This window comes from Pithys albifrons, chromosome 2 (assembly GCF_047495875.1).
Source record: "Pithys albifrons albifrons isolate INPA30051 chromosome 2, PitAlb_v1, whole genome shotgun sequence".
In the NCBI taxonomy this organism is placed as follows: domain Eukaryota; kingdom Metazoa; phylum Chordata; class Aves; order Passeriformes; family Thamnophilidae; genus Pithys; species Pithys albifrons.
In genome coordinates this window covers 76971187-76990065 of record NC_092459.1, presented here as the reverse complement: position 1 = coordinate 76990065, position 18879 = coordinate 76971187, and the positions used below count along the sequence as shown (strand labels likewise).

At 39.6% G+C, this 18879-nt stretch overlaps 2 protein-coding genes across 6 annotated transcripts in view; one reads left to right on the top strand and one right to left on the bottom strand.

The window, feature by feature from the left end:
* EDARADD (EDAR associated via death domain) overlaps nt 1-18879 on the bottom strand; it is a 405148-nt gene that overhangs the window by 92327 nt on the left and 293942 nt on the right. The window lies entirely within an intron of this gene.
* NID1 (nidogen 1) overlaps nt 1-18879 on the top strand; it is a 60889-nt gene that overhangs the window by 574 nt on the left and 41436 nt on the right. For 2 of the 4 annotated variants that reach the window (XM_071549581.1, XM_071549580.1), the window contains exon 1: nt 15532-15774. In XM_071549581.1, the coding sequence (XP_071405682.1) occupies nt 15571-15774 (204 nt within the window). In that variant the 5' untranslated portion in view covers nt 15532-15570. Of the gene's footprint in view, nt 1-265; nt 462-15531; nt 15775-18879 lie in introns of those variants that run through there. The other 2 variants (XM_071549582.1, XM_071549583.1) reach the window with 2 other exon arrangements.

Genomic DNA, 18879 nt, shown 5'->3' with positions numbered 1-18879 from the left:
GCCAGCTACATTTAGCCAGGCAGTTTCCTGTCCCGACCAGCAGCTTTTCCGTATTTGCCCCTGTTGCAAAGCAGTAACCAGCATTGTCTTGATTGTTTCTGCAGGGGTTTACTTGGTTAAGAACGGTGCCTCGGCGACAGAAATCGATTAGGCTTTTTCTCCTTCTCCTCTACATCGTTAAGATACAATCATGGGAAAAACAGTAGGAGCTGGCTTGACAAAATGTTGGTTTTATGGGGGAAAAGTGACAGGAATATACTGTATGTTCATAAACGGAAATGCTTTTGTTTCTGGAACACTACAATAACAGATGATTCTTTCATGAATGCAATAATTGTGCCAACCGCTTATGTCGTTTTTTATCTTGCAGAACATGAAATGCATTAGATTTCACATGGCCCTGCTGAATGCATTGCCCTAGTGGGTGGAGCAGAGCAGAGAACTCTAGGAGTGTAAAAAAGGTAAATAATGGGGAAAAAAAAGAGAGAGAGAGAGAGAGAGAGAGAAAGATGAGAGTTTGAAGTAACAGAGCTGCAGATGTTATTACAGGAACAACATTAAAGAGAAACTCTGCTTGGAGACAGTACTTGCTATTTCTTAACCTTTGGGGGATTTTTGTAAAATTCTCACAAGCAAACTGTTTGATGATATCATCATGTGGATAGCAAAAACTTCGTCTTTCTAATTTCTTGTTATAAACCTGTGTCTATGTAAGTTTATTTTATTAAATAAACATCCTAGCCACTGCTGTGGTTTAACCCCAGCAAGCAACTAGTCAACGTTATTCTAGTAAAGCCAGAACACAACACTGTATCAGCTAAGAAGAAAAATAACCCTATCCCAGCCAAATCAGGGACAACTGCAAATTTAATTTCTTAATAATCATATTAAGAATTTATAACAATGCATTTATAATACATCATGACTATAAAAGAAATAATACATTGTGTAGCTGTATTAATATAATCCCTTAATATGTTAGTAAATATAAATAAAATTTAAATTACATTGTTAATATAATGTCTAAGTATTAAGAAATAAGATGTTAACTATTTAAAGATTAGGAAATGGTGGAATTAAGGTTGTCAGTGCAAGTTTACTTGAACCCCTCTGCAAGCGTTTTGTGGTTTTATCTTTAGGGATTTTTTTTCCACAGGATCGATTCTTCACAGTGACAGTGCAACAGGTGTTGTAGGAGGAATCAGAATTGCTAAGCAAAACTGCTGGTTGTAGAGTGTGAGATGTGTGATTTGATGTTTGGTAAAAGGAGGGTTTGCATCAGGTCAAATCAGCTCTTTGTAAGTACAGAGTGAGGAGAGCTGAGGAACTTTGTAGAGAGGAGAGGGTTGAAAGTATACAGTAGTACATGCTGTGAAAGGGAATAGAAGGATTTAACAGTTGGGATGGAGGGCAGGGAGCAAGTATTTATCCTGGACATACTTCTATTACGTCCAGCTGTGCTGACTGTAATTTATTTTGGAGCAAAATCCAGTATAGTACAATGGCAGGCTTCCAACCTCCTTCTAGAACAGCCAACACTGCAGTAAAATTACTTCAATCATTTCTGCTATTCAAATGTTTTAATAGGTATGTTCCTATGTGCAGCTGTATTTGCTTCATCTTAGCAATGTCATTGCACATGTTATCTGTATGTTTCATCAGAAACTGTCGGGGTTTGTTTTATTTTTAAACTTTGTTGCCAAATACTTTTTAAAAAGTAGTGACTGTCTCAGTCTCAGCTGGGCAAAGGTGGTACAGACACTTGATAAATGAATAAAAAAATCCACAGAATTTCAAACAACCTAAATGGAAGAAACTGAGCAGCTGAATTTGAGTCTTATTAATCAGTGTGAAATGCTTTCAGGTTTGTGTAACATAATTTGTAGGTTTAAATGCAAGAGATATATTAAAGAAACAACAGTTGATGGCATTGATGATACAGCTAAAATGAAAAGTGATTTGAGCTAATTGACAGTGCTTGTTGGGATTGTTGTAAGATGGGACTCCTTGTCCCAGTTGTTTCTCAGTTTGGTAACATCAAGTGCCCATAATATGTGTCATGTTAAGTGTTGGGTTTCTTGATAACCACAAGTATAAAATTGTAGTCCTACAAAGCCTATGGCACTAGGTCATTTATTGCATATTATTGCATATTGCTAAAAGCATGTCCTATGTACAAAAACATGGAGTACAAAGTTTGGAAGCAGAAAGAAAGAATTTCCAGGACTGTATCTTCAAAGGTAGGCTATGCAAGCCTCTGTCTTTATCTTCAGACAGCTTTGGTTATAATTTGGTTAGGATCTTATCTAGTTTATTCTAATGACCTACCTCTTTTATTGTGTTTACATCTATCAATAATTTTTAATTGAGAGAAGTAAAACAGTAATGCCAGAGAATGTTTGCAATAAAAAAGAGTGGTAGGGTGGACAGTCAGTTTCTCTCATAAAGCTCCATAAAAATGAGTTGCACAAGAAAAAATCAGTCTTCCTAGTATTTTCATGAGACATACTAAATCTGAATTATTTTCATTTCTTCAGTTTACAGGCCTTTGTAAAAAGAAAGTGATTTCTATTAAAAAGAAAAAAAAGAAAACATGAAATCAGGTATTTGCACAGTATATCCTCTTTATGAAAGCCTTATAGCAGTATATAAAAAATCAATTTAATGTTAGAAGGAATGAGATATATTTTGGAAAAAAATACTTTTTCATGGAACTGTAAAGCAACTACCTCTCCTTCTATCCTTTCTCCTGCAAGACAGAGACCAGGGAAAATTCTCAGCCTTTTCTCTTTCAATTCACTATAAAACACAGAGATTAATGAGGAGAAAATACAAATATGTCTATTGCATTTTGTGATGGAAGACTCAGGTTATGCTGATTTTATCCCCCCACTCAGGGATCTATTTCTATCTTGGAAACTATGATTGCTTTCTTTGTTGAAGTAATGTATATATGGATTTCACTCAGGTTTGCATGATATACTGGCTGAAGATCTGACACACTGTGTATTGTTACACGTGGTTAGTGTCTAGGCATTTGTGCAAAGAATTAATCTAGTCACTGCATGTGTATTCTGTGTCTACTCACATGATCTTGGAAAGTATATTTCAAATGCAGCCTATCGATTTAAATTCCACATAAATATTCAAATCCATGTAGTTACAGTAAGCAAATGTAACAGCTACTAATGGCCTTTCCCAGTTTCAGTCTAGGTGGTCGTATGTATTTGATAAGAATGTGTAACTGGTAAGAGTAATCAGAATCAAATATACATATCAGCCAGCTCTTGGAATCACTGCTGCTCTACAGGAGCAGACACTAAAATAAAAATAAACTGTACAAACCTTCATGAATGCACATACACTAAATGGAAAGAAAATAGCCCTTCAAAAATATGTATTCAGATTGTGAACTGATTTTGGCAGACCAATATTTTCAACATGGGACTTTGTGATTTATTATTGGACACCTTGACATAGCTCAAGAGTTTCTGTAAGCGTGCTTAATCAGAGAGTGACTACTTCTGGATTAAATGAAAGATATTTTTTGCAAGCTGTCACACACAGATACCCTGTCCTCCTCAGATGCACTAGTTTAGGTTACCCCTTTTTTCTTTGTTTCAATTTTGAGCATATCCAATGGCTAGGAATCTTGGAGGGAAATTATTATTCCAATAATTCACAATAACTTAAATTAATTAACTTTTAACTACAAGTTCCAAAAGATATATTTTAATATGTGATAACGGAGTTTATGATCTTATAATTGACATTAAAATTAAGTGCTCCTTCTGTGCATAAGCTTTAAAGTCACTGCCCCTCCTTTTATGTTATGTGTGTAGTGACTGGAGGCAGCTGGAGGCTACTTACAGAGTATGACCTATTAATATGTATAGTAAAAAGGTGTATTACCCTAGCTTCAGCACAGCAGATCCAGCAGCAGCTCCGATCAGCCCCTTCCCTGCAGGTGTCTTCATGGCAGGGGCCAGCGGAGGGTGCTGATGTTACTGCTCCGTGCCGGAGCACGGTGGGAAAGCGCCGAGGATAGCGCTGTGCTGGGAGTGCCGCGTGCCAGCCTGGGGTCCTGGGGATCCCCTCCCAGCATGGTCCGTGCGAACTCCCGCCCGCCACAGCCTCCAAAGTCTGTGAGGTACTTGATACTGGTTGGCAGTGAGCGACGTCTCCAGTCAGAAAGACGGCGTGTGTTAGCTGCAGTGGGACGGCTGGAGGTCGGGGAGCATGAAGGGAACGGCTTCCTTTGGGAAGAAGCCTGCAGCAGAGCGCTTCAAAAAGCTGAGTGGTAGGAGTCAGTGGTTTGTCTCACTCTCAAAGTGTAAGGCTTGGCACATTGGCAGCCAAGAGCATCTCATCAGTCGCTGGACTCAGTTTGTCATGCTAGGAGTTTGAGTCTGTCTGAACTCTGTTTCTGTCTTGAAATAACCTTTGGATCTGTACAACAGAGGCTTACATCCTTTAACATGGAATCATAGAATATGCTGAGTTGGAAGGGAAGTATCAGGATCATCGAGTCCAACTCCCAGCCCTTTGCAGTACTCCCCAGGAATCACAACCTGTGCCTGAGAGCATTTTCCAAATGCTTCTTGAACTCAGACAGGCTTGATGCTGTGAGGATTTCCCCAGGGAGCCTGTGCCAGTGCTCAGCCACCCTCTGGGTGGAAAACTTATTCCTGATATCCAACCTAAACCTCCCCTGACTCAGCTTCATGCTGTTTCCTTCAGTCCTGTCAGTGGTCACAAGAGTGAAGAGATCAGTCCCTCCCCCTCCACTTCCGCTTGTGAGGATGCTGAAGATCACAATGAAGTCTCCCCTCAGTCTCCTCTTCCTCAGACTTTGGCTACATACGTATATCCTTTGTGGTGAGCTTTTGCTTCCCATGTGATATTGTAGTTTCTTGGCTGTTCTCAAGCAACCTGATGCCAACTTTAAAAAGTCACCTTTTAAAGGTTGCCAGGTATGTGGTATTAAAAGTATCATGTATTGTAGCCCATTCATGTTGAATAGCATATGCTTAAATCTTTGCTTGTTGGCTTTATAGGCATGGGGACTCTGCCACGGTAAAACCTGCTGGAGCCCTGCAGGTTCTGCTTTGTTATATCTGCAGTTTGCCAAAACTCTTTGTCCTAAAGAGAAAGCCTGCAACACCAAGAAGTCTTTAATACTCACGGAATAGAGTCTGAAGAAATAAATGATTCAACATAGGAAGCAAGAGTCAATCTCAATAAGGAGAAACTTCTAAATACACAGTTTAATCATCTTAGCTTCTCTTGTGTAGTGCTCCATTTTTAGTAAGCACTAACTTCACCCAGTTTTTGCTCCTTGCATGAGCACCCGTTCCTTTCTTGTGCCCAGCAAGTCAGGCATGTCTATTACTTTCCTTTCTTCAAGAATCCTTCCTTATTACTGAGTGGCAGAATTTCTCCTTTATTCAAACACAGCAGGCACTCATTTAGAGAATTCACTCATCTGAGCATTACTGGAGATAAGAGTAATCTTCCATCAAAGAGATCCATTTTATCTTGCAGGGTGCCATGACCAGGAGGAAACCAGATCCTGGGTTTCATTTGATAGAGCTGGGAGTGCACACATGATTAGGCAACCTTCCAGCTCCTGTTTCTTTACCTGCAGGATGGGGTAGCCCAAGTTGTGCTCCTCTGTTTTTCATTACTCTGTGATCAACCCCCTTAAAGTAAATGGAACAATTTGCATGAACAAATGCTGGTGGTGACAGGGGTTGTACTCGTATCATCTGACTTAAACTACTCAAGTTCTCTTTCTCTTTCCCACTATCCTTCTCTCATCTGACTCTTTTTTGAAATCCAGGTTTTGGTCCCCCTTGTTATTCCATCTCAGTTGAAAAAGACACTCTCAAAGTAAGGAATGAGGTTACCGAAGAAATCCAGCAGACACCCTCTTCTCAGTCCTGGGTTTGTCTCTGCCACAGTAGGAGCAGCTGAAAGCAGCTGGTTTGGATGCTGGAACAGTAACTGAGTTGTTACTCTGCTGAAGCAGCATATGTAACAAATGTTTACGTCTGGTACCAAAAGGGAAAAAACATGTTCAGTGAAGATGGGCTCTTTAGACATGCAAATGTCTTGACCTTAGAAAGGACTGAGCAGTTTGAGTGGGGTTTCTGTTTAAGTCAGTCTGAAAAGCATGAGAAAATTATAGTACACTGTAATGAATGTTCAGAAATCATAGAAACTAGAAAAATAATACTGCAAGTGGAAGTGAAATAATAAGGGTAATGTACTTATAAGTTCCTCTGTATGTATAATGTATATGCTACTAAATATAGACCTCAAGGTTGCAAATACTCAGGCATAAATATTCCCAAGTTTTAGAGAACACTTGGATGCATGAAACAAGGAGAACATGCTGATGAGTATCTGAAAATTAGCATCAGCAAGTTAGTCTTGGTCATAGCTTGCCACATAAAATGGACATGATGCTGTGGAAACTCTAAAGGTAAGGTGTTATTCAGGCAACACTCATACCAAACAGCTTTTATGCTCCAATTCTCCTATCTTTGTATTTTGTTGTCTTTGGATAAGAGGGTTACTTGAAAAATACTACACTGTCAGGAGTGATTTTATGCTGTTATCTTGTGTCAAATTAGTCTGTTTTGGTTTACTCAGAAGCATAAATCCTGTTTTCAAAGTAATGGCACAATCTATGGATATCAGAAAGAGCTTGCAGATATTTAAGGCCAACCTTTTAATTCCTCCACCACACAAAATGAAAATTCTTGCATAAGTATTGTATCTTTCTCGGCTGTAATTTATCAGTCATGTCCTCCCCAGTGAGGCTGAATTTAGCAGCCAGCAACAGAATTCTTTGTTACATATTCACTGTAAGAAACCGACTCTTAATTAAAATGGGCATTTTTCTTGTGAAGAAACATGATCTGCTCTGCTTCAGAAAGCTGCTTCTGGTTGTTAGGAAATCTCCACTGAGTTTTCTATCTGCTTTCTTACTTGCCAATTGGACAAGCCATATTTTTTTGGTAACTTAATTTTCCTGTTTGTTTGGTTCTGATTTTTTTTGTTTCTTAAATAACCAGGAAAGATTTTGAAATTTGATGGAGTGGAAATCTGACAAATGGAAAGCATTGTTGAAACTATTATACCATGATTTTTGAGACTATTATACTATGAATGCTGTACAAAAATCTGCTTTATGCTCTATCACTGTTGCAGGGAATAAGCCACAGAAAAAGAATTACACTTTGGAATAGTGAAAGTCCTGTCCTGAGTACTAAATAATGGATTTTTTTTACTAATATAGAAGAAGCAGAGGACTGCAGATTTCCCTCAGGAAGAACACAATGCTCTTGTTTGTTCAAATGCTGTGACTCATTCTTCAGAAGTCAGACTCCCCACTCAGATGGTAAAAAGTCTAATATCCACAAAAATCAGTAATTTTGTCAGAAATTGGGCCCAGTGTAATACACATTTTTCCTCATTATTTTTCCCCCCAATCATTTAATCTTCCTATTTTTTTCAGACTATGTAAACTGTGTACATATAGTAAGTAGGGTTCTCTAAATGGCAATTTCATACTGTATTTAATTGCTCTAAAGATGGGCGGGATTGCTGGATCGAATCATTGTTTCAAGGGTCAAATGCATTAAATACCTAAAATCCATAAATAACAATTATTACATATTGCAGGAAAAATACAGAATTAACAAGCAGATATAGATAACCTTGTTTTGCATAATAACTTTTCTTTCCTCAATTATTTCCTTAAGTTTAATGGTCTTACTTGTAAATAAGTATAACCCACAGTGGCGGATCTGTGCAACTGTGTAACTTTGAAAAATCTGTGCTGCTGGAAAATATTCAAATGTTTTTCATGCAGGAAGTTTGAGAGAATCATAAAAGATTTGCAATTAAAGGCAAACAGACTTGAGTTTTTCTGGGAAAGAACTCAAGGAATGAGAACTGGTCAATGAGCCATAAAGAGGGTCAGACCTAAGATCCCAAAAAGATAATAAAAAGCCTCTTCTGAAAAAAAGAAAAAAGGAAGGAAACTAGGATGCAGATAACTGATACAGTGTCAAAGGCCCTTGTGAGGAAAAGGTAAAAGAGAAGGATGTTAACAGTGTGTTCAGATAACTCCAATAAGAGAGAAGACAAGAGAGGTCATTTAGTTAGAAGTACAATAATGACTGCAGTGCAAGAACAAGTAATTACCTGAGAAGGGTTTTGGTAACTTTTCATTTGGAAGTGTAGCTTTTTCAGTTTTAACAGTCTTGCTGTGTCTCCCCTTGAAAAGCTTAGAAATATGCCTCTAACTGCAAATATATAGGTGTATCTGTACTGCTAAATGAGAGAGTGCCAGGGATCTCTCTTGTGCACAGAACCCCTGAGTATCAATCTGCATATTGGCTGTGTCCTTGACCACTCCAAAAGGCTCTTTGCAAGACAAAGCATAGGAGTGGTCTGGCAACAGTTTGCTCCAAGAACCATTCTCAAAAGGCAGCCACAAGCCAGGACCAGACTTTGTTCTTGGTCCTTTCTGATCTTCCAGACCCAGTCCAAAGGCTTCATGACTTCAAATACCTGCACATACCCTCCTGTTACAGGCTGTGGCATATGATATGTCCCCTTAGTTTTGTGCTTTAACTGAACCACTCCTGGTCTGTGTAACAGTTCACTTTATTACAGACACTGAGAACAGGGGCAAGGAAGGAGGGGGCAGAACAAAACAAATTGTAACCTAGGGCTAGAGTACCCTGGCAGAGATCCTGGCCTAAACGTTGTGTAGTGTGGATGCATCCAGTGAGGTCTAGGGGTTATCAGTTTGGACACAATCCTTGCTACTTGGCCTCGGGAATCATCCCCTGTCCTGCTCTCAACTGGGAGTGTAGCCTACATACAGGGTTTGTTCTCAGCAACTACTTGTAGAGAAGACTTTTCTTGCTCTTACCCTGTCATTTCTCCAATGAATAAGTTATTGCATCAATCCCAGCATTTGCAAATAATGCCTCTTATTCCCAGGGGCAATGATTGTTTCTGTGCTGAATTGCTTAGTGCAGATCTCTATGTTTTATTGTTGCTCTATGACAAAACTACAGTGTTACATCCTAGATTAAAACACTAAACTGTGTTTGGGAAGAAATGAGTGGGTCATTGTTTATATTAGCCTGCAGATTCCAAATGAAGTGAACAGCGATATAAGTTCTCAGGTCAGAAATAATAAAGCTGTAATTCATGAAATTACTCCTGGGTTTTTTTGAATCTGGACTGTTTCAAGTCAGGGGAAAGTTCACAGTCTTTACACAGGTGAGCAAAAGAAAAAAAAAAAAGCAAAAAAATCTTCTTTCAACATGAAAATCTGTGGTGTGTTAGAGCGAATACTTGAGACATAATTTATCTCCAAACATACAAATTAGGCCTTCACAATGAAAATGTATACGCTCCTGAACTTATGCATATCTAATCTGAAAACAAATAATTATAGGTTTGAGCACCTCATAGCTACAATTTCAACTCAAGGTACTAGAAAACTTATGAAGAAAATACCCCAAAACACTGAGTCAATACCCTTCAGTTTTTACTACCATTTTTTGTGGAATGATTAGCAGAATTGTCACTCCAAAATTCTGCCTGTTGACAATGTTCTTGGAGTCTAAGGTTAAGATTCAGCCATCCTTAGGCAAGATTTTTTCCTCTGAGCACACATATTCACCTCACTCAGAAAATTATCTTAAAATCAGAAATAAATTTCAGTTCCTTGTAGGAAGTTTTTTTGTGTACTGGTGGATTCCTGAAGGCAGAAAGTCTTCTGTGTAGCTAACTTTGAACAGTTGCCCAGGAGAGATCAGAAAACATTTACATCTTCTCTTTTGTGTGGAGGCATTTTTGTTCCTAGTAGACCTTGCCCAAAAGTGAAAACATTTACAAGCAATCTCATTACAGGAAATACTAACACCTAGTGTTCAATCTGGCCAAACATGGACTTATGGGGAACCTTGTCCTCCCTCTCTGCAGGGCTTTCACAACTGTGTCTACACATAAAGATGAACCACAAACTAATATGATAGATTCTGCTGAATGAATTTCACTACCTTAGGCAATGGATTAAACTTCAGAAAAATCAGTTTCAGATATAAGTTTTTTTCCTTGAAAGGAATATCATTCAATCATCAGGAGGGAGAATGGGTGAAGTGCCTTCTCTGAAGTGTGATTATTTAGACTCATGTGAGAAACCATGTACTCTTTCTAAAAGAATTGTTGCAAGATGCATTATTCTAGCAGGCAGAGAATGTAGGCAGGGCCAGACTCTGTGAGGCTGGCTGAGTGCTGTGTAGACAGAGCAAGGGGCAGATGTGAAATAGTAGCTTGGCTGTCAGAGAAGAGACTGTCAGTGTTTCAGACTTTATTAGCCTTTTTCAATGTTTGTAGAAAAGTTGAGGATGAACTTCTTGTGTAACCATTTTAGAAAAGTTGAGGATGAACTTCTTGTGTAACCATTTTTTATTGAATCCCCAGCCACCACACCCATCAGTTCAGTGCTTGGCCTTTTTTTTCTTGCTGGTTATAATCTGGAAGCTTTGCTGTTGGGACTCAATGTAACATCTTTTTGGGTGTTCCATCTACAGCTGAGGTCCCAGTCAAAGTCTGAATGCCACATGAAACAGAATACAACATTTAGCAAAGCTTTTGGTTTAATACACATTCAATCCAAAGTGATGATTTAACTTGAGATGCATTTGATACCATCTCCTCACCAGGCTACAAGAATATGTGTTTACTCCGTGTGTAATACACCCATTCTGAAATCTGACATAGTATCTGTTGGTCAGAGTAATTATTTCCTTGGTCTTGGAGTAGATAGGAGGTGAAAGATACCTTTTCCACAGCTGTCTTCCTGTTCCATTCAAATTGCTTTTCCACATCCCATTCCCATTGTTTAAAAAACAATGTTTCTTCATATCGTAATTGTTTTCTGGGTATATGAGAAAATGGTCATACATTTTGTCTTCCTGTCTTCTCTGTGTTTTTTAAAAGTCTGAAGTAGTTTTTTGTTGTCTGTTTGGAGTCTTTCGTGGCACAAAGCTAAAACTTTTAAATAATAAAACAGTAAGGCTTGGAGTGGGTATAATAGGGCTGTGCTGAATATTTAAATAGAAAACTAATTATATACCCTCTTGCCTATTACAACTCTCTTACTACAAAGAAGTTCTAGAATTCCTACTGGATTGGACAGTCTGTTCTTGAAAGGGAACAAGCATTAGGATATAAGAAGGATATTTTGATCAAAAAGTTATATATAAGATTAAAATGGTAATATTTTTCATGTGGCTACATGAAGGTGGGAGGATCAGAAGGCTGCCTTTTTATCTAGCCATTTTTCATGATGCTCATATTTTTGTGTTTCATTTTCCATCTAATTTTTCCTAAGTTATAAACTGGGATGAAGAAAAGTGTTCATGACTATATAAGCATAACTTCCTCTCTGATTTTTTTCCTGTCCCCTATTGATAGAGTTACCAGTTCTAATGAGAGAGAGAAATAGATGAAGGCTACCCTAAAAGTATAGTGTCTCTCCAGCACCAGACCTAGGAAGGGCCTGAGAGATACTGTTTCTCCCACGTTTCTTGTCCTCCTCCATTATACCACAGCAATATATCTCTTCTGTACTGACCAGGTTATTGGCCAAGTTTTAACACATCACTATTCTTGCCTAGCTGTTCTCCAGAGCAGCATATGAGTTTGCAAGAAGTTTGTCCTTTCATTCCCCTGTAAGACCTCTTCATGAGAGAAAAAAATGGGATTCTACAGTCTTCTGTATTTTGCAGACAGAATATGGCCTTTCATGTGCATCTCTTCTGAAGAGCATCTAAGAGTACCTCAAAATTGGTTTCTTTTGTAGAGACTTCTGCTGCAAAATACACATTTCTTGAAGTTGCTCCTGTGTTGTGTGCCCTACATAGTGATGCTGGCTCATGTAGAGTTACAGAAGAAATCTCATCATGTTCCACTCTAATGAACAATGAACACCGCATTCCAAGACAGAGTGATTTAAATTTATGATGTGCACTCCATGATCTTCCTGTGAGGCTTGCCTTTGCTTGTGACTCTCTGATTCCCATGACCTTCTTTTTCTGATAAATGCTTCTTCTCAGCAGACCTCAGTCCTATTCTTTCTTGCCAGAATACCAAATACTCAATTCTCTCCAGTTTATTACTATATGATTATTCTGTCCTTTGATGACCAATCCACTAAAATGCTTGGTCATTGCTGGACAGCAGAATACCATCACGAGGAGCCCAGGAAAATACTTTCCTTCCTTCAGTTCTGTCAGCAAAGGGGCACTAACTCCCTTTTCTCTGTTAATGGAACCTGGGCAGGAGCTTGAAAATGTCAAGCTTCTCCATGTCTGCACCCTCTTTTTCAAATATCTTCACATTTAGGCAGTGAAAGTTTTCAAATAGATGTGTATACCTGTGAGCTATTTTAGTACTCTGTGAACACAGAAATTCAGGTCAAAATCTGTTGGGCTGTCTCATTCCATTGTTAAATACAGAATTATTTCTTAAAGAATAATTATTATTGTTTAGTAATCTCACCAACCTATTGCTGACTTCTCAAAGTTTTCTGTCATTCTGCTTCCACAATGCCCAATCAATGACTTATCTGAAAATAGAGCCCATGGTGAGGAAGCATTTTCTGATACATTGTTTCATGGCTCCTTTTAGTTATTCCAGTGTCCTAGTTATCTGTAACCCTCAAACTCACCCTTAGAATTCCTCCATCTGTTTGGTAGCAATCTGCAGATATTTGAGTTGAAGACATTCCCTATCTTTGATGCAAGATCTTAATCAAATCTTCTCCCCATTATCAGTTAATCAAGTACACATGTTTGGTTCTTTAGCAATTCCTTGTATGGTGCTTACTTTGGTTGTCTGATCTTTTTAATAGTTTCAGTCTGAGTTCTTTCAAGTGGTGAATTTTCTGTGACATCTCTGATCTCACAAGCAATCTCTGGAAAAACGGTGTCATTATATCACTTTAGAAAATGTCACTTACCTCCTTGTAACACAATAAAACCAGTTCATTTGTTGTACAGAATCTCAGTGGCAGCTCAGGGATTGCTGTTGCATTGTAAACTGCTGTCATATAGGATTTAAGATGCAATGAAAATGTGGAGTTCTTGACATTTACCAGCTATGTTCTGGAAGGTCTTTCTCAATTGTGATACTTCAGTTTGAGTCTGAATACTTTTCTACCGTTCTTAAATCTTGGTGAAGGCTTTCTGGTTGGTGTTAGCCATTAATATTGCCCAATTAATTACTTTGCAACATAAGCATGCTTTTGCATCCTTTTTCCAGGTCTTTATTGAAGATTCTATAAAGGACAACAGAAAATTGTTTGGTTTGGCTTTTGTTGGTTTTTTTGGTTTGTTTTTGTTTTTGTTTTTTAAACTAACAATTCTTACTACTCCTCACAGTGGGAGCTGTATACAAGGTAAACTTGTTCAGCTACAACAGAAACACCACAATCCTCTTAAGGTAAACATAGACTAAACAGTCTCAGTATGCTGACTAATGGACAAAGGATATTGTCCTGTATTTAAAACTTGTAGATGGAGATGTTTAACTCTTCAGCCTTCAAACTGATTTCAAATTTACTGCACCAAGTGTCTAGCTTTCTAGTGGTCCTTGTCTTTCAAATTCTGGACATAATACTAGGAAATCATGTGGATCTGACAGGAAAATGTTGCCCTATCAGACTTTTCTTGTTATCTTCCTCTTGTTGAGGCTGACTTTCATACTGAGGGAAAATGGGGCTATGAAAAACATCAAGTCTAACAGAAATAATGTCTTTGTTGTGAATGTGTATAAAAGGTCTGGTGATATTAGGGGTTTCAGTTCAGGCTTTCTCTTTGCTATGCATTTGCATTGCACAGACACATCTTTCCTTTAGGTTCTGCACATTTGGAAATGGGTTTATGCTGGGGAGGCAAAGTTGTAATGGGAAGATGATGTTGTGATGAAGGCAGCTGGCAGCATGCCAGTGTACACATTTAATGTGAGTAAGAAGTTACAGTTGGCTTAACTACTTGTAGTTTGTGTAAATATCAATTTGTCAAATGAGCAGAAAGATAACTCACTTGGGTATCTTGAGTCATCTTTGTGCCTACGACTCTGCTCAGATACAGTGGTGATCCAGCCAACAGACTGTTCCTGTAGCAGTGGTTAGCCAGATGTCCTTGAATCCACCAGTTAATGTCTTAGGGGCCCTGAAAATTCATGGAGGGAAGTTGCAGGTTAAAGTACAGTAAGAACTCAAGCAGAGATTTGCCTTCCTCCCACTCCACCATGTTACTTGTCTCAGTGACTGTTTTCACTGACATATAGAAGTCAGTTGTAAATAGTTGATAGTGATAATGGTGATTAGTTTGACAGATGTGTTTCTCTATTCCAGGTAGACAGGGTTATAGCTCTTCCCTGGAATGTCTTGTGCTCTTGAAATCTGCCAAATGCAAAATTGTGTTTTCTTACAAGAAAAAAAAAGCAGGCATTTAAAGAAAAGTAAAAAGCATGTGGCTAGCATTTTAGCTGCCTTCCCTCAGGTGATTTTATGCTGTAAAAAGTATCTGGAAATATCACAGCATACACTTTACTGGCCACAATGAAATCTTTAAACAGTGCTGGAAGCTTTGGGGAAAATATATGATATATAACCATTATTCAGTTGCTTCTGAGTGTTCCAGAAGAGCAGGACAAGGCTATAAAACAAGAATACATAGTTAGAAATAGTGTATTTATGTATGCTGTGTTACTTTTGTCTGTATCTCATATCATTAGTGATTTTTCATTTGCAGATTTATAGTAGTTTTAATTTTATTTTAAAACCAGATGCAGTTCTGCCATAGGTGGTGTTAATTTATGAAACATATTTATTCATTTCCCCAGAAAGTAACCACCTGGTATTAAAATTAATTCAGAAGACAGCAGAAGGATTCTTTTTTTTTCCCATGTTGATTTTGGTACTTGGTCTCGGTGTGTTAGCTGTTGGCGTGCTGCTGAAAGATAGTCCAGCTTTTGGAAGACACTACAGCTGCTGGAGTAACTTTGAGTCCACGTTTTCCAAACTAAGGCAGAAACCCCACCGGTCCTTGCAGAGAGCTGTGGTTTTGAAGGCATCTCTCGCATGCCTGCGACCCCGCAGCGGTTTAGCTTCCCGAGTTTCGCACCCCACAAGCGACACTGATCCCTAAGGCTGTTGCGCGTCACTATCCCAGCGCCCCGAGATCCCGTCCCCCTGTGCTGGCGCGGACCCTGCTTTACTCCCGCAGGCTCAGAGGCGGCGGGCGAAGCCTCGGGCCAGGAGCGACCTCCATGGCTGAGCCCCCCTCGCTCTGCCTCGCACTCCGGACTGTGGGAGCGTCTCGCAAGGGTCCCGGGCTTGTGGTCCTGCCCGCCCCCTCGGCGCCATTGGCCGCGGCGCCCCCGCCCGCCGGCCCGGCCCGGCCGCCCCCGCTGCCCGCGCTTAATACGGCGGGACGGCTCTGCCTTGCGCACGGAGTTGCCGGGATGTGCTCCGCGCCGAGCTGTCCGCTGTCCTTCTTAGCGCTACCCCTCCTGGCGCTGGCGGTGCCCGCCGAGCGGCTGGTGCTGCTGCCGCACGGAGCGGAGCTCGGCGATGCCGCGCTGGAGCCCGGGGACGATGTACGCTCGGCGGCGCTGGAGCTGAGCACGGCACTGCGCTTCTACGGCGCCGCCGTCCGCTCCCTTTACGTGAGTGTGGGGCCCCCTTCGGCTGCCGGGGCGTCGGGGCGGCTCCTGGGGGCTTCGGTGGCACTTTGGGTTGGTGCGAGGGGGTGCTTGCTGGGTTTCATGTCGGTTGTGTGAGCGCCGAGGTCAGACGTCGGTGCAAAGATCTTAATTGTTACAGTTGTGTTCCACTGGGTATTAGGGGCCGCCTTAATGTGCTTGTCACACTGCTGCTGCCGCCGATTCTTCGCCGTGTACAGTCTGTCCTGGGAGACGACACAACGAGTAGTAGCAGGGTAAAGAAAGTATAATCGATTAACCGGGGTGAATGCCAGCCCCAAGCGATCTCAGTGCTTATGCACACAGACTGTGTTCAGTTAAGAAACATCCTCGCTGTGGTCTGGTTTGTGGGTTTCAGCACGCCGAAGTCATAAAACTGAATCTATGAGTGTCTAACCAGCAGCCTGACATGTGCAAGACTTGCACCTCTTAGTACCCAGGGTGCTTTCTGCCTCTTAATGTCCGGGGTGCTTTCAGATGTTCATTGTTGAAGAGTCTCTTGGGCAGGGGACATCCACATTCAGAGTAATTGCAGGCTTTGTGCTGCAGGCAGAGCTCAGCTGTGTGTGCGTGCCTTACAGCAGAATCTGGATCTCAAAGATGTGTGCATGTTTATAGCTAATAAGGGTGTTCAGTATTTGAAGGTGGGATTGAAAACAGACTGTCTGGAGCAAGTAACCATAAAAAGATGTTTTAAATGGCAGTGTATCTTCAGAACACTGCAAGAATACTCCATGTCTTATCATTACATCTGTTCCTCTGAAGCCTCATGTAGGCTGACAGTTGAAGGCGCTACTTAGAAAGGCCTAATGGGGAAGGCACAGTATGTTCAGTGCGTTAATCTGATAAACCCATCTCCCTGCCCAGATACACCACTGTGTTTTAGCATCATGGGTCTAAGATGCAACTGTGGACTAACCTACCTGAAGACACCTGGGAAACTAGAGCTCCCTTGTGAGCACATGCAAAATTTCGTGTAGTTCCTATGTCCCTGAGTCTGTTTTATGGATATTCACTGAAGATATAACATGCTTGCTTCTACAGTGAGTTATATTAGTTCTACCACTTAAGTTATGCTCTTTTTCATTGTCCATACTGCCCCAGTCTAGATGAATCCTGACATCATTTCTGAAATACAAAGTTTTGTGGGGTTCAAGTTATGCCTGTGTGGAAAATAGATGTTGTTTGCTGAGCCTGGCAGCAAAGATATAATATTAAGTGGAGTTCAGACTTCAGTTTGACCCTTAGCTCATTGTCTAGTCTTCTGTACTCTAAGTTTGGCCACTGATTACCCAACCTAAGTAAAAGATACGCTTTTTAAAGCCCAGATGTATTCTTGAAAGATAGCAGGCTGTATATCCAGCCACTGAGAAGCAAAGACAACAAGTAATGTGTCAGATAAGGGGACAGAGTTTTCAAAGTAAACTGATTAACCATGTCAGGTTTCTTAAGTTTAATGATCCTTTTACTTGCCGATGCCCATGCCCCAGGAATAGCTCTAGTTAGTGTTTGTCTGAAAGAATACTTCTATAAGGTCTATTTCAGACTCACTTTTAGGGCTCTGCCAGCATGATTACTCAGTACTAAGGATGAGCAGTTTTAATGAATGGCACTTCACTATCAGTCTGCGCACTGGGCAAAGACTTTTATCTTGCATTGAATAAGGCACAAGTATTGCAAAAGAGAAGCCCAGTGCAAACTGTATGGGGGTAGGAAAAAGAGAAGTAAGCCTTTTAAGGAAATGTATTAAGCATTTTAGAAGCACCTTCACAGTACACATTTTCATTGTATATTTGCCATGAGTACTTATTAAGCTCTATGATGTTATTTGGCAAATGGGATTTATTGAAGTGTAGCTAGTTAGTAGTAAATGTTATCAAGCTGATACAATTAACATGTACTATGCATTATAAGATGTATAGAAATTCCTGGATCAGATTATGTGTTGTGATTAATTTTTTTTCTGTGTGATTCATCAGGATAATGTGATAAGTTTATCTTAATTTTTGAGAACTTGCCTTTTGACCTTCAATCAGTTGAAAATTTGTGGGTTCTCTTTTTATTTTTTTCAGCACTGTAGAAGCTGAGGTGTTTGAGTTAGCTCTACATATGAACAAAATGGCAAGGAGTTCTGAGAAACAATTGTTTAGTAACAGCTTGTCATAAAATCCTTGGCAAAGAAACCTTTTTTTATAGACAGAAGAGAGAACTTTTATTTCATATAAGTAGAAACAGACTTTCACATACTGTAATCTTCAATATGGTGTTTTCCTGTGAAAGATTTATAGTATTGAATCCAATCACTAACCCACACTGATCTATTTTATTTAATAGCACACTTTCATTAAGTCTTTTTTGGTTTACACTAAGGCTCACTGAAGTGGAAAAATGGAAGAATTAGGGATTATCTCCATTTGGGAAAGAATCAAGAATCCTTTAAGGCAAGCTTGGTTCAATTTTTTTAATCCTTACTTTTATTAACTTGCTAAATTAATAGTTGGTTGAGTTTGGATTAGAAAGTTTTATTGCTTTAAGTCAATTGTCACTTCATTATAAAAGTAAATGTAATTTTCTAAACTCTTACTCAGAAATATTCAAGTCCTTAAAATGCCTTGTCACTGATCAGGGAAAAAATACCTCATTTGTTTGAAATTTGAATTTTTTCTTGGACGTTTTCTCTTACTAGATGTGCCTGTTACTTTGCATTTCCTCCTCCTGACTTGGTTGTCAGTGTGGAATATAGTAGTGTGTGTGCAATTTGTTCTGCTACAAACCACAAATGTATGTTAACTATGTATGTAATCCAGAAGTTGAACATGCTAAAAATACATCTATGTTAGTTCCTGTCAAGTTAAATAGTGTTATACCCTAAAAGGAAAGATATACTCTAAAGCTGGTCTTTAGACAACGCCCACCTTAGGCCTTTTTCCCCCCCCCCTTTCCCTTCTGACAGGAATGATGCTTTGATGAAACCTAGTACTTACCCTGAATTACTTCTCTTTATTTTGGAATTCACACTTTAAGTTATCTGCATGACCTTAAAAGAAATAGGGTAAAGTTAAATCTTAC